Source organism: Manihot esculenta, chromosome 3 (assembly GCF_001659605.2).
Source record: "Manihot esculenta cultivar AM560-2 chromosome 3, M.esculenta_v8, whole genome shotgun sequence".
Taxonomy (NCBI): domain Eukaryota; kingdom Viridiplantae; phylum Streptophyta; class Magnoliopsida; order Malpighiales; family Euphorbiaceae; genus Manihot; species Manihot esculenta.
The window spans coordinates 21,643,004-21,670,137 of NC_035163.2; the positions used below are offsets into that span (position 1 = coordinate 21,643,004).

At 42.9% G+C, this 27,134-nt stretch overlaps 1 protein-coding gene across 1 annotated transcript; it reads left to right on the top strand.

Moving 5' to 3' along the window:
- Positions 1-23,618: 23,618 nt before the first annotated feature.
- Positions 23,619-26,458, top strand: LOC110612360 (B-box zinc finger protein 22). The gene is made up of 3 exons (XM_021753127.2): positions 23,619-24,198; positions 24,891-25,316; positions 25,857-26,458. The coding sequence occupies exons 1-3, from the start codon at positions 24,016-24,018 to the stop codon at positions 26,133-26,135; spliced, it is 888 nt and encodes a 295-aa protein (XP_021608819.1). The 5' UTR covers positions 23,619-24,015; the 3' UTR covers positions 26,136-26,458.
- The last annotated feature ends 676 nt before the right edge of the window (positions 26,459-27,134 follow it).

The window sequence follows — 27,134 nt, forward strand, 5'->3', positions numbered from 1 at the left end:
CCGGGTATTACACCTGCAAGCCTGGGGGTTAAGGGAGAGGGGTGAGCTACAAGAGCCCAGTGAGCAGAATAATAAAACATTTAAATTATATGATAACATGAAATGCATCACATCACAGCTAATCACATTAAGGATGAATTTGTCACCAATAGTCATCTACCTGGTCCAACTGTGCCAGGGGCGTAGAATGGGTCTCACTGGTCTTTCTCTTACATAGTCATAACATAGCATAACATAACATTCCAACTGTGCCAAGGGCGTAGAATGGGCCTCACTGGTCTTTCTCTTACATGGTGCCAGGGGCGTAGAATGGGCCTCACTGGTCTTTCTCTTACATGGTGCCAGAGGCGTAGAATGGGCCTCACTGGTCTTCCGTACCGTATCATCATCATATCATAACATATGAGGACTAAAGGATCATTCAACATTCATCCGCATCATCAACATATTATGCAATGCAACATATTCGTGAGTTCTAATGCAAGCACCCTATTATATCTCATGGCATTCATGATGCGTGAATCATGCTAAAACTGGTTTATTTATTTAAAAGCATAAGAGTTATTCCACTCACCTCAGGCTGAAGCTCTACTGACTCAGAAGCAGCTGAACTCACTGCTGGGGTCCTCGGTTCCTCGGGTCCGAACCTACACAGGTGGACTCAAATGAGGGACCAAACATACAAGAACATAACTCTAAAAACATCCCCCAAAAACCCCTTAGAACATCATGAAACAACCATACAAAAACATGCAAAGGAAGGCTGGACAGGGCACTTTCGGCGGCAGGTTCGTCGGTCGAAAGTCCCTCCAGAGCCGAAAGTCAGGCAGGTTCGGCGGCACCTTCGGCGGCCGAAACTCCCAGACAGAGGCGAAACTCATGCATGTTCGGCGGCACTTTCGGCGGCCGAAACTCCCAGACAGAGACGAAAGTCTCCTTTCGGGGGCAAGCTTCGGCAGCCGAAGGCTGCTTCCACAAGAGGGTTCGGCGGCCGAAAGCCCTTTCGGCTGCCAAACCTGGTTTCTCCCAAAGAGCAGAAACTTGGTTCAAACATGCACAAATGCCTCCTAACTCATACCATCATGCATTTAGCTCAACCAAAACATGCATACAAGCTCCTAGGGGTCTCAAACTACCTTAAACCCCAACTACAACACATCAAACATACATTTACAAGCCACATTGCTCAAAAACTCATCAAAAACCCATAAACTCAACATAAGCTTACTCATGCATTTTCTACCCCATGAACTTGCATAAAACTTGTTTAAAACATAATGTAAGCTAGAGATCGACTCTTACCTCTTGAAGATCGAGAGTAGAGGCGATCTAACTTGGAGTTGGGAGAGATTTAGCTCCTTGGGTCTCCAAGTTCAAAACTTGCTCAAAACTTGAAAATCTTCAAAAGAAAGCAAAAACTTGTGAAAATCTTGAAAGATCTGAAGGAAGAACTCAAAGATTGGTGAGGGACGGCGGAGAACTCACCTTGGCCGACAATGGGGAAAAAAGCTCACCCATTTTCGGCTAAGGGACCCTTTTATAGTGGCTGGCCAGGCCACGTTCGGGGGCCGAACGTGCCTCCGCATGCATGCCATGTTCGGCGGCCGAACTTGAGGTTCGGCGGCCGAACCTGGACTTCACTCTCTTATGCCTTCGGGGGCCTAAGGCACACCCGAAATACCTGCATGTTCGGCGGCCGAACCTGGGTTTTCCTCCAAGGTTATTTCATGCAAAAACTCATTTCCTTTCATGCTTAAAACATAAAACACATTAAAACATTTTATGAAAACATGGTTTTTACCCTTCTAGAGGTCTCCGACATCCAAGATTCCACCGGACGGTAGGAATTCCGATACCGGAGTCTAGCCGGGTATTACATCTCGCCTCTTCCTGGCTTCCTCTGACTACTCCCACTCCTGTTTCTATTGGGAATTTTATAGCCAGATATCTAATGCTGGTTACGACCTCAAAATCAAACAGCACAGGTCTTCCCAATATTGTGTTGTAGTTCAAGGGGAGCTTTACCACCAAGATGATGTAAGCACGACCAACAACACCAAAAATGATGAGCAAGCATTGCCTCAAGGACCAAGGATTCATGAAGGAATATGTTGAAGCTTTGCAAGTTCATTTTGAAGTTGAAGAACAATCTGGCCATTCCAAGTCAATTAGGCCTAATGTGTCCTTATTGACAATTCAAATTTTGTATTTATAGTGGGTAGTTATTTAATAGTTGGTAGTTAACCAGTAGTGGGTAGTTATTTGGTAGTGGGTAGTTAAACAGTAGTGGGTAGTTATCTAGTAGTAGATAGTGGCATAGATCATGGGTCCATGCATAGTTGTGGGAAGTGGCAAAGATCATGGGTCCATGTATAGTAGTGGGAAGTGGCCAAGATCATGGGTCTTAATTTAGGCTATATAAAGCATCTCTTTTTCTATATTATACACACAGATTATCAATTATTCAATAAAATTGCTTTATGTGATTCTTCTTTGAGAGCTTAAGAGAGATCTTGGTTCTTGACATTGCATCACGAATAAGGTTCGATACTAACTTGTATGTTTCTTATTCTTGCTGCTCTTAAAATCAATCCATTATAAGTGTTCTTAATTGCATGTTAATTAAGGGTGCTTTAGATTGGGGAATTATTTTCTGAATTAAGTTCTTTTTACTAGGGTATGTGTCGTTTCAGTCTCTAATAGGCTGGGGTTCCGCATCAATTGGTATCAGAGCTAGGCTTAGTAATAATTTCTTAACTATCCTTTGCGTCTTTGCATTCAATTTTGTCCATTATTGGCTTAATATATCACTTTGGAAATCTGGTTTGGGATACCTATTAGAATCAAATACATTGTTTGGTTGTTGTTCAAATCAAATTTTACCCTAAATTCTTGTTTAGGCAGAATTACTATCTTTAGTGATTTGGTTTATGCTTTCTGCCCTAATTCATATGCTGCTATTCTAATACTCTTAGAATAGTATTTCCAGTGTTTTACTTCTGTCCATATAAAAAAAATAAAACCAAAACAAGAAGAAAAAAAAAGAATTTATGCTGATATATCTACTGATTTGTTCAAACTTCATTCTGATTGATATCTACTGATATAAATCATATTTCATATACCTTGAACATATTTCTGGGCTTGGAATTCGAAATACATGTTTAGGGTAGGTTTTATTTTCACAAAACAGTTGTACTTAATACTTACTGTTTTAAGTGTCTATTTTGTTTGCTTGCTTTGAATTATTTTTGTTGAGTCAATATTAATATTAGTTAACCTCGGATTGCATGCTTAGGGAAAACTTCGTGTTAAGCACATCCGTCTTGTCAATTTTTGATTCTTAGTTGGTCAATTTGGTGTCTTTCTGTTTGTTGGTTCCTTACATTTAGTTTGACAAATTGCACATTGTTGAACATCTAATTACACTTAGTACACAAAATTTAACTTTTGTGTGCTAAATCAATCTATTTGTTCATTTTGGTCAGTTTGCATCTAGTGTTGTTTCCTATCTTTTCTTCTTAGGTCTTTCCTTGCTTTCCTTATTATTTGAATCATACAAGCTTGGCTTATTGAGTCTTTATTCTGAAGTGCACTTTTGAGATACCAAGTGAGTGCTTGAAAATTAAACACGTGAGTTGAGAGAATTGTGAATTTTTTCTATAATGTCTGGGCATAATACTGGTGATACTTCTGACCCTACATTTGATCTTAAAGATATATATAAAGCTTTCATGGATAGCTTTCAGAAGCTAAATTCGAGAATGGATAACCTTAAGGACAACCTTAGATCTTCAAAGGGCAAGTCCATTCAGAGGGATGATGATACACACGATCCATCCTATGAAGAGGAAAATGAGGCACAATCAGCCCCTGTCCGAGCCAAAAGGTTCAATGATCGTGTACCATATGTAGATAACAGTATGAACTCCATAAAGATGAAGATTCCAAGCTTCAATGGTAAGGCTGATGTTGATGCCTATTTAGAATGGGAGCGTAAAGTGGAGATGGTTTTTAACTGTCAAAACTATTCCGACGATAAAAAGGTAAAACTTGCTGCCCTTGAGTTTTCAGATTATGCACTAATATGGTGGGATGAGCTTGTGAAATCTAGGAGAAGGAATGGAGAGTTACCCATTGCTAGTTGGGATGAGATGAAGCGAATAATGAGGAAGAAATATGTGCCTACTTATTACCATAGAGATCTCCATCATCAGTTGCAAAGACTAATCCAAGGATCAAAATCTGTTGATGAGTATTATAAGGAGATGGAGTTGCTCCTGATCAAAGCAAACATAGTGGAGGAGGAAGACCAGACTATGGCTCGTTTCTTTGGTGGTCTTAACAAGGAGATTGCTGATGTGGTTGATTTGCAACCATATGTTGATTTGGAAGACTTGGTGAACATTGCAATTAAGGTGGAAAGACAAAGAGGTCGAAATAGATGGGGAGCAACAGGGCTGCTTAAAACTCCAACAGCAAATGGGGTTCCAAATGGAACACCAAGCCTGATCCTAAAAGGTTTGATAAGTCTTCAACTCAAAAAGGCATGTTACCTTCCAAAGAAACATCCAACTCTCATTGTAAAAATGAATCAGCCCCTAGATCAAATAGAACTAGAGATATTCAGTGCTTTAAATGTAAAGGGCGTGGGCATTATGCCAATGAGTGTGCTAATAAACGTGCTATGATAGTGAGGGGAGATGAGATAGTCTCCGAAAGTGATTCTGATTCTAATGAAGTACCACCTTTAGAAGATTGTTCTGATGTAGAGATAGAAGAGTATCCTGTTCAAGAAGAGTCCTTAGTGATATTGCGTACTTTAAATGTTTCTATTAAAGAAGAGGGACTTGAACAGCGTGAAAACATCTTTCACACTCGTTGTTTAGTAGGTGGTAAAGTCTGTAGCATGATAATAGATTCGGGTAGTCAAGTTAATTGTGCTAGTACTATTTTAGTTGATAAATTAGGACTAGAAACTATTAAACACCCTAATCCTTACAGACTTCAGTGGTTGAATGATAGCGGCGAGGCAAAGGTAACCAAGCAATGTAAAGTGTCATTTTCTATTGGCAAATATGTAGATGAGGTTACTTGTGATATTGTACCCATGCAGGCTGGACATGTTTTGTTAGGTAGACCATGGCAATTTGATAGGCGTGTCATTCATGATGGGTATAGTAATAGGTTTTCTTTTACGTTCCTCGGTGTAAAACATATACTTGTACCATTATCTCCTAAAGATGTATATGCAGATCAAGTGAAATTACAACAATCTGCTAAATTGGGTAAGGGAGGTGAGACAAGTAAAAAGAATGAGGGAAAAGAGGCCAGCAGTAAAATGAAAGTTTCGAATGGCCCAAAGGAGAGTGACTGCATGGGAAAGGATAAAAATGAGAGATGTGCAGGAGAGAAAACGTTAGTGAGTGTGGAGGTAAAAAGAGAGCTGAGTGAGAAGAGTGAAGAATTCAGCAAGTCTTCCTTTTATTGTAAAGAGAGAGAGCTGAAGAAAGCATACTTAGGGAAGAGAGCTTTGATTATATTGCGTTTTAGTTCCAATTTTATGATTGAGACTAACCCTACTGTTGAATTGCCTAGTTCTTTTTCTAAGTTATTGTAGGAGTTTGCGGATGTGTTTCTTGAGGAGGTGCCATTTGGGTTGCCACCCATTAGGGGAATAGAACATCAAATCGATTTTGTTCCTGGAGCTCAGATTCCAAACCGTCCGGCTTACCGTAGCAATCCTGAGGAGACGAAGGAATTGCAAAAGCAAGTTGATGAGTTACTAGCTAAGGGACATATCAGGGAGAGCCTTAGTCCATACGCAGTACCTGTTTTGTTGGTTCTAAAGAAAGATGGAACAATGCGCATGTGTGTTGATTGTCGTGCGATCAACAAAATCACTGTAAAGTATCGCCATCCTATTCCTAGATTAGATGATATACTTGAAGAATTATGTGGTGCTGTTTTCTTTACAAAAATTGATTTGAAAAGCGGTTATCATCAAATTAGGATGAAGTTAGGTGATGAGTGGAAAACTGCCTTTAAGACAAAATATGGTTTATATGAATGGTTAGTCATGCCTTTTGGCTTAACTAATGCACCTAGCACATTTATGAGATTGATGAACCATATTTTGCATGATTACCTAGGTAAGTTTGTGGTTGTGTATTTTGATGATATATTGATTTATAGCCGAAACATGGATGACCACATTAGGCATGTTGAACTTGTTTTACAGAAGTTGCGTGAACATGAACTGTATGCTAATCTTAAGAAATGCACATTTTGTTCTGATAATGTCATATTTCTAGGATTTATTATTAGTTCACGTGGAGTTGAGGTAGATACTGAAAAGGTTAAGGCTATCCAAGAATGGCCTACACCTAAGAATGCTAATGAGGTGAGATCCTTTCATGGATTAGCAAGCTTTTATAGGAGGTTTGTTAGAGATTTCAGCACTATTGTTGCACCTCTAAATGAGGTCATTAAAAAGGCTGTAGGATTTAAATGGGGTAAACAACAGGAACTTGCATTTAACACATTAAAAGAAAAACTTACTACTGCTCCTGTTTTAAGGTTACCTGATTTTTCTAAAACCTTTGAAATTGAATGTGATGCTTCTGGGATTGGTATTGGTGCTGTTCTTATGCAGGAAGGCCGACCCATAGCATATTTCAATGAGAAGCTAGGTGGCGCACATTTGAACTACTCCACCTATGACAAAGAGTTCTACGCACTGATTAGGGCTCTTGAAGTTTGGGAACACTACTTGCTGCCTAATGAGTTTGTGATTCATACCGACCATCAGTCTCTCAAACACTTGAAGGGACAAGGAAAGTTGAATAAGCGACACGGTAAGTGGGTTGAATATCTCGAAATCTTTCCTTATGTGATTAAATACAAGCAAGGTAAAGAGAACGTGGTTGCTGATGCATTATCTAGACGTTATGCATTGACTTCCATGCTTAGTTCTAAGTTATTAGGGTTTGAGCATTTGAAAGATATGTATGAGAATGATACTGATTTTTCTGATGTATTTAAGGCATGTGAACATGGGGCGTTTAACAAGTTTTATTTGCATGATGGGTTTCTTTTTAGGGGGAAACAAATATGCATACCCAAGTGTTCAGTGCGTGAGTTGCTTGTTAGAGAATCGCATTCAGGAGGGTTAATGGGACATTTTGGTGTGCAAAAGACTTTAGACATGTGGAATGAACACTTTTATTGGCCTAATATGCGAAAATATGTAGAGAAAGTTTGTGCTCAATGCTTTGCATGTAAACAGGCTAAATCTAAGTCCTTGCCACATGGGTTGTATACCCCTTTGCCTGTACCTACTGAACCTTGGACTGATATATCTATGGATTTTGTGATAGGTTTACCTAGGACAAAAAGAGGTAGAGATTCAGTGTTTGTTGTTGTAGATCGCTTTAGTAAGATGGCACATTTTATTCCATGTCATAAAACTGATGATGCAACGAACATAGCTCATTTGTTTTTCAAGGAAGTAGTCTGTTTGCATGGTATACCTAGGACTATTGTTTCTGATAGAGATTCTAAGTTCCTTAGTCATTTCTGGCGTGTTTTGTGGGAGAAATTGGGTACTAAACTTTTATTTTCTACTACTTGTCATCCACAAACAGATGGCCAAACTGAAGTTGTTAATAGGACTTTAGGAACTATGCTTCGTGCTATTGTGGGTAGGAACTTGAAAACTTGGGAAGAATGTTTGCCATATGTTGAATTTGCTTATAATCGCGATGTTCATTCTTCTACTGGTTATTCACCTTTTGAGATTGTGTATGGTTTTAATCCATCAACTGTATTAGATTTAATGCCTTTACCTTTGAACGAGCTGTCTAATTTAGATGGAAAAGCGAAGGCTGAAATGGTTAAATCAATACACTTGAAAGCGCGTGAGCATATTGAGAAGCGCAACAAAATGTATGAGAAACAGGCCAATAAGGGTCGCAAGAAAGTTTTTTTCAGACCAGGTGATTGGGTTTGGATCCATATGAAAAAGGAGAGGTTTCCGAATCAAAGGAAATCAAAACTTGATGCACGTGGGGATGGACCATATCAAGTGCTGAAACGGATCAATGATAACGCATACATAATTGATCTGCCAGGTGAGTTTGGTGTAAGTGCTACCTTTAATGTTTCTGATTTGTCTCCTTTTGATTTTGGTACAGATTCGAGGACGAATCCTTTTCAAGAGGGAGGGAATGATGTAAGCACGACCAACAACACCAAAAATAATGAGCTAGCATTGCCTCAAGGACCAATTACAAGGCTGAGATCTAAGAGGTTGAAGGAAGCACTTCAAGGATTCATGAAGGAATATGTTGAAGCTTTGCAAGTTCATTTTGAAGTTGAAGAACAATCTGGCCATTCCAAGTCAATTAGGCCTAATGTATCCTTATTGACAATTCAAATTTTGTATTTATAGTGGGTAGTTATTTAGTAGTTGGTAGTTAACCAGTAGTGGGTAGTTATTTGGTAGTGGGTAGTTAAACAGTAGTGGGTAGTTATCTAGTAGTAGATAGTGGCATAGATCATGGGTCCATGCATAGTTGTGGGAAGTGGCAAAGATCATGGGTCCATGTATAGTAGTGGGAAGTGGCCAAGATCATGAGTCTTAATTTAGGCTATATAAAGCATCTCTTTTTCTATATTGTACACACAGATTATCAATTATTCAATACAATTGCTTTATGCGATTCTTCTTTGAGAGCTTAAGAGAGATCTTGGTTCTTGACATTGCATCACGAATAAGGTTCGATACTAACTTGTATGTTTCTTATTCTTGCTGCTCTTAAAATCAATCCATTATAAGTGTTCTTAATTGCATGTTAATTAAGGGTGCTTTAGATTGGGGAATTATTTTCTGAATTAAGTTCTTTTTATTAGGGTATGTGTCGTTTCAGTCTCTAATAGGCTGGGGTTCCGCATCATAAGAACACCGCATAATGAGTTCGGGTTTTGGGTGCTTCCCCGAGGGTGAGAGCCAGCTTCACCTTTCCTTCCACGGGCACTGGGACTCCTCTGATTCCTTTGACTGGGGCCTGGTCCCGAACCAGCTGTTCCTCGGGGATTCTCATCTGCTGAAAGACTCTGTATGGCAATAGATTCACCTTACTTCTATCGTCCACCAAGATCTTCCTAACCCGGTAGTTATGAATGACGGCTTCAACAACGAGTGCGTCATCATGAGGCATCTGAATGCCTTCGACATCCTCAGGAGAGAAGGAGATGGTCATTGGTTAATGGTCAACTATCTGCATGACCTCGGCACTGCTACCTTCCCCATCTCGGCCCCTTTTTCTTCCTCTCCTGCTCATCCGACCCCCGGTTCCTCCCACAATCATGTTGATGGTCCCACTGGAACCATTGTTCACCGGCCATGCTCCCGTCCTCCTAGGTCTCTCTGCTGTAGGGTTCGGCTGAGGCCTTTCTCCCTCTAGCTTCTTCACAAAGTTCCGCAAGTGACGCCTTTTGATCAACCTCTCAATCTCACTGATCAGCTGGTAGCAGTTATTGGTGTCATGGCCATGCGTACGATGATACTGACAGTATTTGTCAGGATCTCGCTGGCTTGCTTCTGCTCTCATAGGCTTAGGCCATTAGAGGAACTCCTTGTCCTGAACTGCCATGAGCACCTCGGCTCTAGAGGCATTGAGTGGAGTCAAGTTCTCAGGAACCCGCGGGGGGAGCGGTCTCTGTTCTGGAATTCGAGGAGGGAACGGTCTCTGGTCCCTTCGGTCCCAAGGCTGTTTGTAAGCTTCAGGCCTCTTGCCTTGCTTTTTCTCCTGCCTTTCCGGCCTCTTTTCTTCTGGGGCTTTCTGCCTCTTTGGCGAATCTGCTTGTTACTAAGGCATCGTCCTGCCTTATGTATTTCTCCGCCCTCTTCATCAGCTCTGCCAGTGAGGTCGGCAGTTTTCTACTCAACGAGCCAAAAAACTCGAGCGAGGTCGTCCCTTTCTGCATAGCCTCCACCGCACGATTTTCATCCATTTCAGGGATCTGCAGGTCCTCCGTGTTAAAACGGGCGACATACTCCCTTAAAGTCTCATTCCTCCTCTGACGGACTATCTCCAGATAGCTCGTCTTTCTGTCCGCAGGTACTCCGACAATGAACCGGCTGATGAAGATAGTGGCCAAATCTCCAAAACTTCTGATGCTCCCAGCCTCCAGGCTGTTAAACCACGCTCGTGCCGGCCCTGTGAGCATCGTGGGGAATATCTTGCATATCAAGGCGTCCGATAGAGTCTGCAGCTCCATGAAGGTCTTATAGTTGAGGACGTGCTCTCTTGGGTTTCCCGTTCCGTCATAGGCTGCCATGGGTGCATCATAAACTTTTTTGGGATGGTCTCCTGTTGCACCCATTTTGAGAAAGGCGATGTAACAGCCCGGAAATCCGGACCGCTACCGGCGCTAGGATCCAGATCGGCGTAAGGCCGCCGGGACCCGTAGCAAGCCTGACATATATCCTGTAAACCTGTAAATCCCATACATGATCAACAAAACTCATAAACCTGTAAACATTTTCATATAACAACTAAGCTCAGCCTGTACATAAACATAAACATATCTTAAACCTCCACTGGAGCCCTCATCAAATGCTCCAATGGGGTAACTCATCATACATAAGCTTGGTTGAAACATAAACTCATATCTCATATCATAAGGACCATGTACATACAAGTGGGATTAACAATCTGTATTGGTCAAGCACAACTCTATCCTCAATATTCAATTTACATAACATAACTTAAAACACTTTTACATTACATCATAAAACAATTGTCATGTCCACAATCTAACTATTACATAACATCACTTCGTACTCTGGCTAACCTCCTGGTCTACCCTGTACCTGCACATCTGGGGTTAGAGGAGAGGGGTGAGCTATAAAGCCCAGTGAGCAGAATAGAGAAAAACATATATTAAATATTTCATGCTTCCATGAAATGCAACACATCACAAACATATCACATAAGGATGGTATTGTCACCTATAGTCCTCAACATAGACCAATCGTGCCAGGGGCGTAGAATGGGCCTCACTGGTCTTTCTCTCACATACATAACATAACATATCATTCCAATATGCCAGGGGCGTAGAATGGGCCTCACTGGTCTTTCTCTTAACATAGTCCAGGGGCGTAGAATGGGCCTCACTGGCAATCCATACCGTATCATCATCATATTATACCATAGGAGGACTAGAGGATCATCCAATAGCCAATCCGCATCCACATCATATTATGCAATGCAACATATTCGTGAATACTAATGCAAACAACCTAGAATATCACATGGCATATATGATGCATGAACATGCTCCAAAAAGTTATATTTCATTTATTTAAAAACTTAAGGTTCATTCCACTCACCTCTGGCTGAAGCTTTACAGACTCTGAAGCAGCTATCTCACTGCTGAGGTCCTCGGTTCCTCGGGTCCGAACCTACACAGGTGGACTCCAATGAGGGACCAAACATATATAAACATAACTCTAATAAACTCCCCAAAAACCCCCTAAAACATCCTGAAAATATCACATAGAGATATGCATGAAGTGGCTGAACAGGGCACTTTCGGCGGCCGAAAGTCCTGGACAGAGACGAAACTCAGGTAGGTTCGGCGGCACCTTCGGCGGCCAAAAGTCCCAGACAGAGACGAAAGTCTCTTTTCGGGGGCAACTTCGGCAGCCGAAAGGCCTGCCTCCCCAGCCATGTTCGGCGGCCGAAAGTGCCTTCGGCTGCCGAACCTGGTTTCTGCCAAAAGGGCAGAAACTTGGCTCCTTTGTGCATTTTCGCCTCCAAACCCACAAATCATGCAAAAACTAGTTCTAAAACATGCATACCTCACATACATTACACCTAGGGGTCTCAAGCTATCATATACCCCAACTACAACACTTCAAACAACACATAACAAGCTACATTGTTCAAAAATCACATAAAACCTAACATAGCTCAACTAACTTAAACATGCATTTCTACCCCATAAAACTTCTTAAAACTTCTTTAAAACATATAAGGAGTTTAAGATCGGCCCTTACCTCTTGAAGATCGAGGGTTGAGGAGATCTAAACTTGGAGATGGGAGAAGTTCCAACTTTTGGTCTCCAAGCTCCAAAACTCGTTCTAAGCTCAAAGATCTTCAAAACCAAAGTTATAAACTTGTAAAGATCATGGAAAAAGGAAGGAAAAACTCAAGATTGGGGAAAGATGGCGGAATGCTCACCTTGGCCGAAATGGGGAGAAAAAGCTCGCCCATTTTCGGCTAAGGGACCCTTTTATAGGTGGCTGGCCAGGCCACGTTCGGGGGCCGAATGTGCCTCCGCATCCATGCAATGTTCGGCGGCCGAACTTGACTTTCGGCGGCCGAACCTTGACTTCCCTCACTCATGCTTTCGGGGGCCTAACGTGCCTCCAAAACGCATGCATGTTCGGCGGCCGAACTTGCTTTTCGACGGCCGAACCTGGGTTTTCCTCCAATGCTATTTTCATGCAAAAACTCATTTTCTTTCATACTTAAAACATTAAAATACATGAAAACATTTTTTAAAAAAACATGTTCTTACCCTTCTAGAGATTTCCGACGTTCGAGATCCCACCGGACGGTAGGGATTCCGATACCGGAGTCTAGCCGGGTATTACATTCTCCCCCCCTTAAGAACATTCATCCCCGAATGTTCCTCAACTAGCACATGCATAGCAAACAACATAACATACACATGCAACACATAGATACTAACCTTAAAAGAGGTGGGGATATTGCTGGAGCATGGACTCCCGTGTCTCCCAAGTGCATTCTTCTATGTTGTGGTGGTTCCAAAGGACTTTCACCATTGGGATTTCCTTGTTTCTCAACTTTCTGATCTGAGTGTCAAGAATCCGCACTGCTGCTCTACATAGGTGAGATCCTCTTGGATCTCTACATCAGGCTCACTAAGAACCTTGCTCGGATCTGACACATACTTTCTTAACATGGAAACATGGAAAACCGGATGGATTCTTTCCATCGAAGCAGGTAAATCCAGCTTGTACGACACATTCCCAATCTTTTGCAAGATTTCAAAGGGTCCGATGTATCGTGGGGCTAGTTTACCTTTCTTCCCGAAGCGAACCACTCCCTTCATTGGAGACACCTTGAGCAATACTAGATCCCCCTCCTGAAACTCTACTAGTCTTCTGCGGATGTCTGCATAACTCTTCTGTCTGCTCGCAGCCGTCTTGATTCTCTCTCTGATGATGGGTACCACCCTGCTGGTGATCTCTACTAACTCAGGCCCTGCCAAGGCCTTTTCTCCAACTTCCTCCCAGCAAACAGGTGACCTGCACTTCCTTCCATATAAAGCTTCATATGGAGCCATCCCGATGCTAGCATGATGACTGTTATTGTAGGCAAACTCCACCAAAGGTAGATGCTGCCTCCAAGAACCGCCAAAGTCCAGCACACACATTCTTAGCATATCTTCTATGGTCTGGATGGTCCTCTCTGACTGTCCGTCTGTCTGTGGATGGAAGGCAGTGCTAAAATCCAACCTGGTACCCATGGCATCCTGCAGACTCCGCCAAAACCTGGAGGTGAACTGGGGCCCTCTATCTGACACTATTGAAACAGGAACCCCATGCAGTCTGACAATCTCGTTTACATACACCTGCGCTAACTTGTCCACAGAATATCCACTCCTGACAGGGATGAAGTGAGCAGATTTGGTGAGTCTGTCCACAATCACCCATATGGAGTCCAATCTGTTGGACGCTGCCGGTAACCCCACTACGAAGTCCATAGCTATATTCTCCCATTTCCACTCTGGAATAGGTAGCGGGTTAAGCATTCCAGCCGGCTTCTGATGTTCCAGCTTCACCCTCTGACATACTTCGCAGGCTGACACAAACTGTGCCACTTCTTTCTTCATCACTGGCCACCAATAAACCTTCTTTAAATCTTGATACATCTTGGTGGCTCCGGGGTGAACGCTGTATCTTGCATTATGAGCTTCTCTCATAATGTCTCCCTTAAGCCCTACGTCATCTGGTACACATAATCTGCTCCCATAGCGGAGGATCCCCTTATTGTCAAACCTGAACTCACTATCTTTGCCTGACTGAACAGTCCTGGCAATCTTCACTAACTCTGGGTCCTCATGCTGTTTCTGAGCCACCTGCTCCAAAAACACGGGTGTCACTCTCATCTGTGCAATCAAAGCACCTGTACCAGACAACTCTAACTGTAGACCTTCATTCATGAGCTTGTAAAACTCCTTCACCACCGGTCTTCTCTCCGCCGTGATGTGGGATAAACTGCCTAGTGACTTCCGGCTTAGGGCGTCTGCCACAACATTCGCCTTACCCGGATGGTACTGGATTCTGCAATCATAGTCACTGAGCAGTTCTACCCATCTCCTCTGTCTCAAATTCAAATCTCTCTGACTCAAGATGTGCTGCAGGCTCTTATGATCTGTGAAGATCTCACATTTTACCCCATAGAGGTAATGCCTCCACATCTTGAGTGCAAAGATGACTGCTGCCATCTCAAGATTGTGTGTGGGGTAATTCAACTCATGCCTCTTTAGCTGTCTAGAAGCATAAGCGATCACCTTGCCATTCTGCATCAACACACAACCCAAACCTACTCTGGATGCATCACAGAACACTGTGAAGTCCTCATTGCTAGTTGGCAGAGCTAACACTGGTGCTGAAGTCAACCTTTTCTTAAGCTCCTCGAAACTCTCTTCACACTGGTCGGTCCATACGAACCTCTGGTTCTTTCTGGTCAATTTGGTTAGAGGAGCTGCAATCTTTGAGAAGTCCTGAACGAACCTCCTGTAATAACCAGCCAAACCCAAGAAACTTCTAATCTCAGTCACTGTGGTGGGTCTAGGCCAGTTAGTCACAGCCTCCACTTTCTTGGGGTCTACCTCTATTCCATTCTCTGACACTACATGCCCCAAGAATGAGATGCTCCTCAACCAGAACTCACACTTGGAGAACTTGGCATACAAGCCATGTTCCCTCAAGGTCTGCAGAACTATCCTCAGATGATGGGCATGCTCTTCTGCATTCCTGGAATACACTAAGATATCATCTATGAAGACAATAACAAAGTGGTCCAGGTACTGTCTAAACACTCTGTTCATGAGGTCCATGAATGCTGCAGGGGCGTTTGTTAACCCGAACGGCATTACAAGGAACTCATAATGCCCATATCTGGTCCTGAAAGCTGTCTTCGGTACGTCCTCTTCCCTTATTCTCAGCTGATGGTACCCTGATCTCAGATCTATCTTGGAGAAACAACCCGCTCCTGCTAGCTGGTCGAATAGATCGTCGATCCTTGGCAATGGGTACCTATTCTTGGTAGTGACTTTGTTCAACTGCCTGTAGTCGATACAAAGTCTAAGGGATCCATCCTTCTTTCTTACAAAGAGTACTGGAGCACCCCAAGGTGAGGTACTCGGTCGGATGAAGCCCTTGTCTACTAGATCTTGCAACTGTTCTTTCAACTCTTTCAACTCAGCTGGGGCCATCCTGTAGGGAGGGATAGAGATCGGTCTCATTCCAGGCATTAACTCTATCTCGAACTCTATCTCCCTAGCAGGTGGTAAACCTGGAAGCTCGTCTGGGAACACGTCTAAGAACTCTCTGACCACTGGCACTGAGGCGGGCTCTCTAACCTGACTGTCTAGCTCTCTCACGTGAGCTAGAAAACCCTGACAACCCCTCCTGAGCAGCCTACGAGCCTGTAGGGCCGATATCATACCTCTAGGTGTACCCCTTTTGTCTCCTCTGAAGACGACTTCTGACCCATCCTGACATCTGAACTTAACTACCTTGTCCCTGCAGTCCAAGGTAGCACCATGGGTAGATAACCAGTCCATCCCTAGAATGACGTCAAAATCAGTCAACTCTAGAACCACAAGGTCGGCGGACATGCATCTTCCCTCCACAAAAACTGGACTACATTGGCAGACTGACTCTGCCACTGACGGGTCACACTAGGGTCCACTGACCCATAGGGGACACTCTAACTCAGAGACCATCAACCCTAACCTCTGCACGGCTCTCGGAGCGATGAAAGAATGAGATGCACCAGGGTCCATCAATGCATACACATCAGAACAACCAATGATGAGATTACCTGCCACCACGGTGTTGGATGTGTTCGCCTCTTGCTGTGTCATTGTGAAGATCCTCGCTGGAGCTGACGGACCTTCACCTCTGAAACCCGCTGAAGAAGAGGCTGCTCCTCTCCCTCTACCTCTGCCACTGGCTTGAGTTTGTGCTGGAGCTACTGGCTGAGCTACACTGCCTGAACCTGTCTGCTGGGACTGTGCCATAACAGCTGCTCTAGGACAATCCCGAGCCATATGTCCCTCCTGCCCACATCTGAAGCAGGCTCTGGACCCATAGAGGCACACTCCCCTGTGTGGCTTACCACACTTCACACATGCTACATTGTCTGCACCTGAGCTCGAGCCACTTCCTAATCCCAGACCTGACTTGATCTTGCTCCAGAACTTGTTCTTCTTCTGCTTCTTGGTGGTACTGCTCCACCTCTTACTACCTGAATTTAAGGAAGAAGGATCCACTTTTCCCCTACCTGGGGTTTTGGAACCAGAAGGCTGTGCTGCTGACTGTTTGACTTTTCCCTCGACGATAGCACTAGCCTCCATTCTCCTAGCCATATCGACTATGGTGTGAAAACTCTCTCTATCTGCTGACTGTACCAAGGAGGAATACCTGGGATGGAGCTTCATGATATACCTCCTTGACTTCTTCTGATCTGTGCTAAGGTCCTGCCCAGCAAATGGCAGCAACTCCATAAACCTGTCAGTATATTCATCTACACTCATGTCATCAGTCTGCCTCAACTGCTCGAATTCTATTATCTTCAATTCCCTTGAACTATCAGGGAAAGCCCATCCTGCAAACTCATTTGCGAAATCTTCCCATGGAAGACTGTCCACCCTCGGTTTGATGTAGTTCTTGAACCACTCACGGGCCTTCTTGCATTTTAGGGTGAACCCAGCCATCTGAATGGCTCTACTGTCATCCGCCCCTATCTCGTCTGTTATCATCTTGACCCTTTCCAGATACGCAAATGGGTCATCACCATCATCATATTGGGGAGCACCCAGCTTCATGTAGTCGGTCATCTTGACCTTGCTCCCTCTGGATGAGCTAGGGTTAGGAGGTTGAGTAACTGGGGCTGCTGGTTCTGTAGGTGGCGGAGGTGGGGCAACATTTTCTGTGGTAGGGTTTTCTGGATTTGGGTGATAGGGTGGTGGTGGATACATAGGATACTGTGGGTATGGTGGGTAGTATGGTGGGTATGGCATCTGTGTGGGGTAAGGGCTAAAACTAGGGTAATCCGACGTGCCTCCCATCGAATACCCGGGGTGTTGCGAGAAATGTGGGTAGTGAGGTGGCTGTACAAATCCCGAGGCCTGAGTGCCTCCTTGGGACTCTCCCATACCCTCTTCTGACATACTAACCCCCAAACTGCCATCCCTCCTCTGGTCCACATCCATGTCATCTCCCACATCTTCTGACATACCACCTTGAACTGTTCCTCGTACTGATCTGCTCCTACCCAGATCCAGAGACCTTCTAGGGTCTCTTGCTACTCTGTCCCTGTTGGACCTGCTAGACATTGCCCTAGGCAATGCTGGAGGACGGGCGCTCAGGCCCTCATCCTCAGGTGGCACTCCAGTCAATCTTGCTGATCGACGAGTTCCTCTCATCCTGTTTTCTGAAAAACAGTGCACATCACAAGCAACATTAGCATCATATGGTTCATGTGGACACACATGAACCCTCATCACATACATCGCACACATAACATATCATTTATGCACATGCATATAATCATGGCATATCACATCATCATGTAAGACAGGACTCCACATCCTATCCTAGTGGACATGACCTTTCCTATTGTGCTTGACCTTCTATAACATCTATGAGCCCGACACTCTAGGTCCGACCATATGAACCTAGGGCTCTGATACCATTCTGTAACAGCCCGAAAATCCGGACCGCTACCGGCGCTAGGATCCAGATCGGCGTAAGGCCGCCGGGACCCGTAGCAAGCCTGACATATATCCTGTAAACCTGTAAATCCCATACATGATCAACAAAACTCATAAACCTGTAAACATTTTCATATAACAACCAAGCTCAGCCTGTACATAAACATAAACATATCTTAAACCTCCACTGGAGCCCTCATCAAATGCTCCAATGGGGTAACTCATCATACATAAGCTTGGTTGAAACATAAACTCATATCTCATATCATAAGGACCATGTACATACAAGTGGGATTAACAATCTGTATTGGTCAAGCACAACTCTATCCTCAATATTCAATTTACATAACATAACTTAAAACACTTTTACATTACATCATAAAACAATTGTCATGTCCACAATCTAACTATTACATAACATCACTTCGTACTCTGGCTAACCTCCTGGTCTACCCTGTACCTGCACATCTGGGGTTAGGGGAGAGGGGTGAGCTATAAAGCCCAGTGAGCAGAATAGAGAAAAACATATATTAAATATTTCATGCTTCCATGAAATGCAACACATCACAAACATATCACATAAGGATGGTATTGTCACCTATAGTCCTCAACATAGACCAATCGTGCCAGGGGCGTAGAATGGGCCTCACTGGTCTTTCTCTCACATACATAACATAACATATCATTCCAATATGCCAGGGGCGTAGAATGGGCCTCACTGGTCTTTCTCTTAACATAGTCCAGGGGCGTAGAATGGGCCTCACTGGCAATCCATACCGTATCATCATCATATTATACCATAGGAGGACTAGAGGATCATCCAATAGCCAATCCGCATCCACATCATATTATGCAATGCAACATATTCGTGAATACTAATGCAAACAACCTAGAATATCACATGGCATATATGATGCATGAACATGCTCCAAAAAGTTATATTTCATTTATTTAAAAACTTAAGGTTCATTCCACTCACCTCTGGCTGAAGCTCTACAGACTCTAAAGCAGCTATCTCACTGCTGAGGTCCTCGGTTCCTCGGGTCCGAACCTACACAGGTGGACTCCAATGAGGGACCAAACATATATAAACATAACTCTAATAAACTCCCCAAAAACCCCCTAAAACATCCTGAAAATATCACATAGAGATATGCATGAAGTGGCTGAACAGGGCACTTTCGGCGGCCGAAAGTCCTGGACAGAGACGAAACTCAGGTAGGTTCGGCGGCACCTTCGGCGGCCGAAAGTCCCAGACAGAGACGAAAGTCTCTTTTCGGGGGCAACTTCGGCAGCCGAAAGGCCTGCCTCCCCAGCCATGTTCGGCGGCCGAAAGTGCCTTCGGCTGCCGAACCTGGTTTCTGCCAAAAGGGCAGAAACTTGGCTCCTTTGTGCATTTTCGCCTCCAAACCCACAAATCATGCAAAAACTAGTTCTAAAACATGCATACCTCACATACATTACACCTAGGGGTCTCAAGCTATCATATACCCCAACTACAACACTTCAAACAACACATAACAAGCTACATTGTTCAAAAATCACATAAAACCTAACATAGCTCAACTAACTTAAACATGCATTTCTACCCCATAAAACTTCTTAAAACTTCTTTAAAACATATAAGGAGTTTAAGATCGGCCCTTACCTCTTGAAGATCGAGGGTTGAGGAGATCTAAACTTGGAGATGGGAGAAGTTCCAACTTTTGGTCTCCAAGCTCCAAAACTCGTTCTAAGCTCAAAGATCTTCAAAACCAAAGTTATAAACTTGTAAAGATCATGGAAAAAGGAAGGAAAAACTCAAGATTGGGGAAAGATGGCGGAATGCTCACCTTGGCCGAAATGGGGAGAAAAAGCTCGCCCATTTTCGGCTAAGGGACCCTTTTATAGGTGGCTGGCCAGGCCACGTTCGGGGGCCGAATGTGCCTCCGCATCCATGCAATGTTCGGCGGCCGAACTTGACTTTCGGCGGCCGAACCTTGACTTCCCTCACTCATGCTTTCGGGGGCCTAACGTGCCTCCAAAACGCATGCATGTTCGGCGGCCAAACTTGCTTTTCGGCGGCCGAACCTGGGTTTTCCTCCAATGCTATTTTCATGTAAAAACTCATTTTCTTTCATACTTAAAACATTAAAATACATGAAAACATTTTTTAAAAAAACATGTTCTTACCCTTCTAGAGATTTCCGACGTTCGAGATCCCACCGGACGGTAGGGATTCCGATACCGGAGTCTAGCCGGGTATTACAGGCGAGGACGTAGGTAAGAGGGTTTGGTTGTGGTCTTTCCCCCCCAACTCAGCTAGGAGCTGTTCCCTCAGTTTCTGTAGTTTCTGATCCACATTCTCCTCTTCTTATCTGGGCCTCTTCTCCAGACGATACTCCTCTTCTTGCGCTTCACTCTCCATTTTCCTGGTTATTCTGGCAGAATAACTGTCTGCCTCGTCGTTCTCTATCAGCTCCCTCACCCTTCTTCCATGAACTCTAGCTTCTGGTTCTTCTTCTCCCCCAGCTCTTCTCCCCCTTTCTCCAGTTTCTCTGCTGTTTGTTTGAGGATGATTAAAGGTAGGCTGAGGTTCGTTGGTTCGGGACTCTTCTACCACAGGCGACACATTCATTGGGGTATTGAGGCCCCTCTGTTGCATCATCTGCCCCAATCATTGGGCGGTGTTTTATTGTTGAAGGGCCATGGCTTGGAGGTCCTGGTTGGATAAGGCAGCTCCGGGCATGTTCCCTGCCGAGTTCGGTGAGGGGTTGAAGGGGATTGGTGGTTGGTTGTTTGGGGTTGTGGGACTGGAAAAAGAGAACTGTTGTCCCTCCTGAGTAGAGCTCAGGTCATTTGGGGTATTAACGAGGTTATTTTCATTATGGTTGGCCATCGTGGATCTCAGTGGGTGTTGTAAGAGTGGAACTCCGGCGATGAAAAGATCTCCTTCGTCCCCACAGACGGCGCCAATTGATGATCTGAGATCTAAAAAAATAGGGTTTTACGGTTGTGTAAGCTTAGTCTGAGAGGAGAATGCTTCCCCCCTTTTATCATTTTCCTTCGTCTGTCAGTGACGTGTAACGGCCTCACTGCCATTGGGCCATCTGTCTCTACCATACGGATACGGACGTATGAGAATATCAGATTTTTGCTTCATGCGTAGCGGCCATTTAATTCCCCCTAGTACGCATGCAGATGGACCCACAGAGTAAATGAGCTGGCCACCTTTTCTCCTCCGGACCGGGCTGAGAGGTGAGGTTAGAACTGAAGTCTAGGGGAGGTCTGAGCTGAGGGCCGAAAAGACTGGGCCGGCTCGATTTGAAAGGTTTAAGAAGGGGTCCGGTTTTTCAGGGGCCGTTACGCATGGGACAGAGATCTGATTCCCTCGTACGTTCGTATCAACGTAGCAGGGACAGGTGGTCCAATGATACACGTTCTGTTAACACGTCACTAGTAGACAAAAAAAAAACATATAAAAGGAGAAATACTCTCCTCTAGGTCTAAGCTTTTTCAGTTTTACAGAACCCATTGTAAAATCCTATTTTCTGGATCTCAGATCATCAATTGGCGCCATCTGGGGAAACGCTCAAGCTCTCCCTGGGCTGCGTAAGAGTTTTAGGGGGCTTAATCTGATCCATCCTCATCTTAGAAGCTGCAAAAAATCCAAAACCGGGGCAAGTCAGAACGACTCTCAATAAAAATCACAGAAGCAAGATTAAAACGGACCTCCACGAGAGATAAAACACCCTGTGAACGTAAAACCTACGCTCAGACAGACAGATTCTAAAGGAGATATGAAGAAAATGAAATTAGGGGTCAGCGTTTGAAGAGCAATCTCGAAACATTAGAAAACCCCGTGGAAGAAAGAAGTTAAGGGGAGAGATAAACCATACTCTTTCTATTTAACAGAGAAGACTAAGCTCACACCTTTCTGAAGATAGATTATACCAGAAGCATGCGAATCAGAAAGAAAGATCCTTCATACTGGTAAGGGTCCTGAAGTCGGCAGTAGGGACAATATCAAGATATACCCTAAGAATGAGGTTTTTATACTGGACGGGATGATGCTAGACTCTAGTCCAACGATGCCAGGATCCTTAAAAGATATTCATGAAAAAGGAAGGAAAGCGTACCTGAAAAATAAAAGCAGGAAAGTGGAGATGGCAGTACGCACGAAGAACAGAGGAAAGCCAGAAATGGAAAAAGACAGAGGGGACTCGAAAGTCAAAATGACAAAAAGATGAAAAGGCATTATGAAGGAAGCAGTACATAAATAGGCGCGGTCATAATGATTCTTGGAATTTACCCCCTCATCAGTTGAGGCAATAACTGATAAGAAGGTAAAGGGGCAATTGATGACCGCTGGATTTCTTCACTCCGGTCTAAGGCCAGGCTCATTAGGGCAGCTCATAATCTGAAGGCTTCTAGGCCCCCTCCAAGAACCAGGTCCAGTCCATTCTGTTCAAAGACCGGGCTCCAATCAGTTCCTTAAAACAGGTCAGCCTGCACTTCTAGCCCAATGGATAGATTCCTTCTGGGCCTAATTGTAACCTCATCCTCCGGCCCAGTTCAGAACCAGGAAGGAGTTCAGCCCCTTCGCCTTGTGGGACCATCCGCATACGCTCCCGGGGAGAATCAGGGGCCGTTACACATGGGATAGAGATCTGATTCCCTCGTACGTCCATATCAACGTAGCAGGGACAGGTGGTCCAATGATACACGTTCTGTTAACACGTCACTAGTAGACAAAAAGGAAACATATAAAAGGAGAAATACTCTCCTCTAGGAATTAGTTTAAAATTATAATATATAAAACTAATTAAATCGAAATTGAAAGTCGAAGAATTTGATTAGACACTTAATTGATTATTGAATAATAGTTAAAAGATTAAAACGAGACTTTTGACAAACTTAAACATCACCTACCATTTTGTTTGTTGGTTTCTTAGAAAAAGGGGGAATTGAGTTAGCTTACTGAGTTATGGACTTTGAATGCCATTATTTGGTCACCGAACAAATTTATTAATTTATGTTTATTGGCTACGCTATAAATACTAGGTAGATGCTCCTACCCTTAATACTAAATTTTAGTTTCTATTATATTATATTTTTATAATTTAAATTAATAAATATATAATATTAAACCTCCATTTATATTGCATTTCTATAATAGCCTTGAAATCAAGACTGTGCAACGAATCCGCCTATAAATCTGCCCAACAAGCTTTATTTAAGTATGGAGAAAGAGAGGAGGTCAAAATGTTCAAATTCGTAAAAATTTGACTTTTTATGCCGATAAATTTAGAATATATTGCCTTGCGAACCGAAAAAAAAAAAAAAAAAAAAAAAAAAAAAAAAAAAAACATGAACTACTGAATTTTAGAAAAATAAAATACAGATTCGGAGCATAACCGGAGACAGCGAAGCTGGTCTCCTTGCTCTTGACAGCAGTGAGGACCTGCCACGTGTACAACAACTTTTCACGGCTGCAGAAAATATCTTCTCGTTTTCAACGGTGAGAAGAATCACTTTCGCCTCCTTTTCTTGTCTTGTCTTTATATTCTTTATTTTATTTTTTTTAAAAGAAATTTTCCCCTTCAACCTCTATGGTCTGAGGCTCAGGTGGCTTCATCTGATCCTCTTATTTTTTCTTCGAAAGATCTGGACTTCTATAAAGGCTTACTTCATCACATGAAAATATCCTCAACTATTTTCTCAAGGTTTTCAAACAGATAAGTGGGTTTTAGTTTAGTCAAGATTTTTTTACAGATTTCAGACAGAAAAACTGGATAGAGAGAAGATTATAGGAATAAAATTTGTGGGTTTTTGAAAAAAAAAATTTTTTTTTTTGAGGGTGAGAAAAGGATTTTTCAGAGGTTTTGTGGAGAGTTAGGAACCTTGCTGTAGAAAAAACAGGATCTTGATCTTTCTGTTCGTGCTGTTCTTTCTTTTAATTTTTTGAAATTGTACAAAGAGATAGAGAATATGAAGATTCAGTGCAACGTTTGTGAGGCGGCGGAGGCGAACGTGCTTTGCTGCGCCGACGAGGCTGCGTTGTGTTGGGCGTGCGACGAGAAGGTTCATGCGGCCAACAAGCTAGCCAGCAAGCACCAGAGGGTTCCTCTCGCTGGCTCTTCCCCTCAGATGCCTAAATGCGACATTTGTCAGGCATGTCTCGCTTCTTCTCTCTCTCTCTCTCCCTCTATATTACCTGTTATATGCATCTCTATGTCCAGTGGTTCCTAGAAAATCCCGGTACCCATATAATCTTGCTTCTGCTGATCAATAATCTAATGTTTGCCTACAAAATCTTAACTTTTACCTGGAAAATTTAGGGGTTCGTCTATTAGTCAATTAAAGAGAGAGCCATTATTGTCTCTGTTTGTTTTTAGAATATTGTGGCTATTGCATGTTGCTGGTTTAGGCGTTTCACATATCGTCATTGTAGAGCCTGATAGAGATGTAAAATCTCTTCTTGGATCCTCATCAGAAGCTTGACCTTCTATGATGAGTATATATTTGAGTTGGCATTAGGGTCCCTATGAACAATAGCTTTAAGTCTCCATCATATTAATTTAGAAAAATTAGCTTAATTTAAAAAACGTTTTAGATTTCTACTTGTCCGTGCTTCAAGCCCAGAGGATCCTAGAGATAGAAGACTTATACTTTGGTTCTCCAAAAAGCTTGAACTTTCGGTTTGAATAGCTTTTGACACTGCCAATACCTGTTGACTTCATCAATGAAAAGGTAAAGCATGGCATGGTAGTTGAAATGGAGTTTTTCTTAAGTTTGTCGGTGTATGATTTATTGAACTTTCTCTTTGTTGACTGCTAATGATGTAAATCACTCATTTGATACAGGACACAGCTGGCTTTTTCTTTTGTCTAGAAGATCGCGCTTTACTCTGCAGGAAATGTGATTTTGCTATTCACACAGCAAATGCCTATGTATCTGCTCATCAGAGATTTCTGTTAACCGGAGTAAAAGTTGGTCTAGCACCTACTGACCCTGGTGCATCCTCTTCTTCAGGAAAGTTACATTCGGGTGAAAAAACCTCCGAAACAATACATCATTCTGTTTCTAGAAGAGGAACGCCCCTGTCCTTGGCTTGTCCAAGCAATGAAGTTTTGCCTGAACAGGTTCGTGGATGGGAGTTTGAACCTTCTAATGTATCATTTTCCACTGTTTCTGTGGCTGGAGGCATCCCACAGTGGGAGATGGATGAATTTCTTGGATTAACTGATTTTAGTCAAAACTATGACAATGTTGGTAATGGATCGTCTAAGGTATTATACATATCCGTCCATCTTATATTGGTATCCAAAGCCTCAATCTTGGTCTTGCTTCCTTTTTTATTTTATTTTATATATTAATTGCCCATTACATATCTATCTGATGAGTAGTAGTGGCAAACAAGTGTGCCTCTTCCTCTCTTATAATCATGGCCATGCGAGGTCTAACAGATTGATAGGTCGAATGACCTTATCAGAACTTAGCTTGTACTAGTTACATGGATGTCCTATTCTACTTGGCTACTTGTCCTTGTAAGGCTGCTGGATATGCAAGTTTCTTTTGTAATTGGTTGCTGTATTAAGTATTTGGCCAAATATATACTTACACCCCTATATTGTTTCATATTAGCCCTAGACACACGAACTAAAATTGTAACTTTTTGATCACGTAATTATCTTTTTCGTGAATAAGCATTGTTAACAAAATTTTGTTCTGTGTTCTTTTGCTGTTCTTGTTATTTAGTAATTAAATGTCTTCTTCCAATGCTTGTAGTTGCTACATGTAACTTTTGCTTTATTAAAAATGTTCATCAGGCTGATTACAGCAAGCATAGCGACTCTGACGGCTCTGCAATCTTACGATCAGCCGAGGAAGAATTAGATGATGATGACTGCCCAGGTCAGGTTCCCGACAGCTCCTGGGCCGTGCCTCAGATCCCTTCTCCACCTACAGCCTCGGGGCTATATTGGCCTAAACGAGTCCATAATCAATCTTATAGTGGGGATTTCGTGCCCGATATGTTCTGCTCAACCGCACAAAACCATCACCATAGTCGGCAGCATGGTACCGGCACAAAACGGCAGCATCTCTGAGAGTCTCTGCAAGCTTGGAACTCAACTCACTATCTGGGTTTGATCACATTTGGTCTGATTAAAAGGCCATTGTAGTAAAGGTGGCATACACAATCTGCTACTAAATTTGTCTGGGTTGTTTACACATCAGAGCAGGGCTTTGCTGTTTCTGTTGCTACTCCTACTTGGGTTGGGTCTTTAAGATGAAACTGTAGATACTTCAGCTTTTCGATTAGATCAGAATAGTTGAAATATTAGATTCTTCAATCAATAATTTACGTGAGAAATTTGAATTCTGTATAAGCAAGCAAATTTGTTCAAAAACGTAGCCTGATTGTTTACTAGAATTCTCTTTATGCTCTTGGAAGTATGGGAGGGGAATATGCTTATTCTGTGCAGGCGTTAGCATGGTTTGTTTCCGCTGCTAAGGATTGTCAAGTTCAAGGATAACTCTTTGTTTATTTGTTTTAATGATTCAACAATAGCTACACTTAAAGAACAAATCGTTTCCAAGATAAGAAATTTTTTATAGAGTCTATAAAGATACTACTGGAGATGTGAACTTACCAACAGGAGTCAATCCCCAAGAGGTAGCCGAACGTGTTTTTTTTAGCGTCGACAACATTCACTGGCTAAAGTAGATCTATTTAGAACTCGTCAATCAGGATCTATTTAGAACTCGTCAATCAGGGCACGCAGAGTCCCCACTTTGCCCAAACTCTGGATTATGTTCTGTATTTTGGAGGTATGATATGTAGTTAGAATATGTAGTTAGAATTTTTTATAGGCTTTATCATATTTAGTCTGAAGAGTTTACGTAAGATTTTCAACGTGACTATCATATACAAAAAAGTCTCTTTTTCCTACCGTATTACATGAGGCAATGAAATTGGAACAATTACGACCGACAAAGAAACTCGAACCTCGGAGTCTAAAGAGGAACCCCTATCGCCCGAGAAGAGGGGGTTTAACGAATGGTGCGCCACAAAAGTTTCTTCGTCCTTCTTGACTCCCTTGACA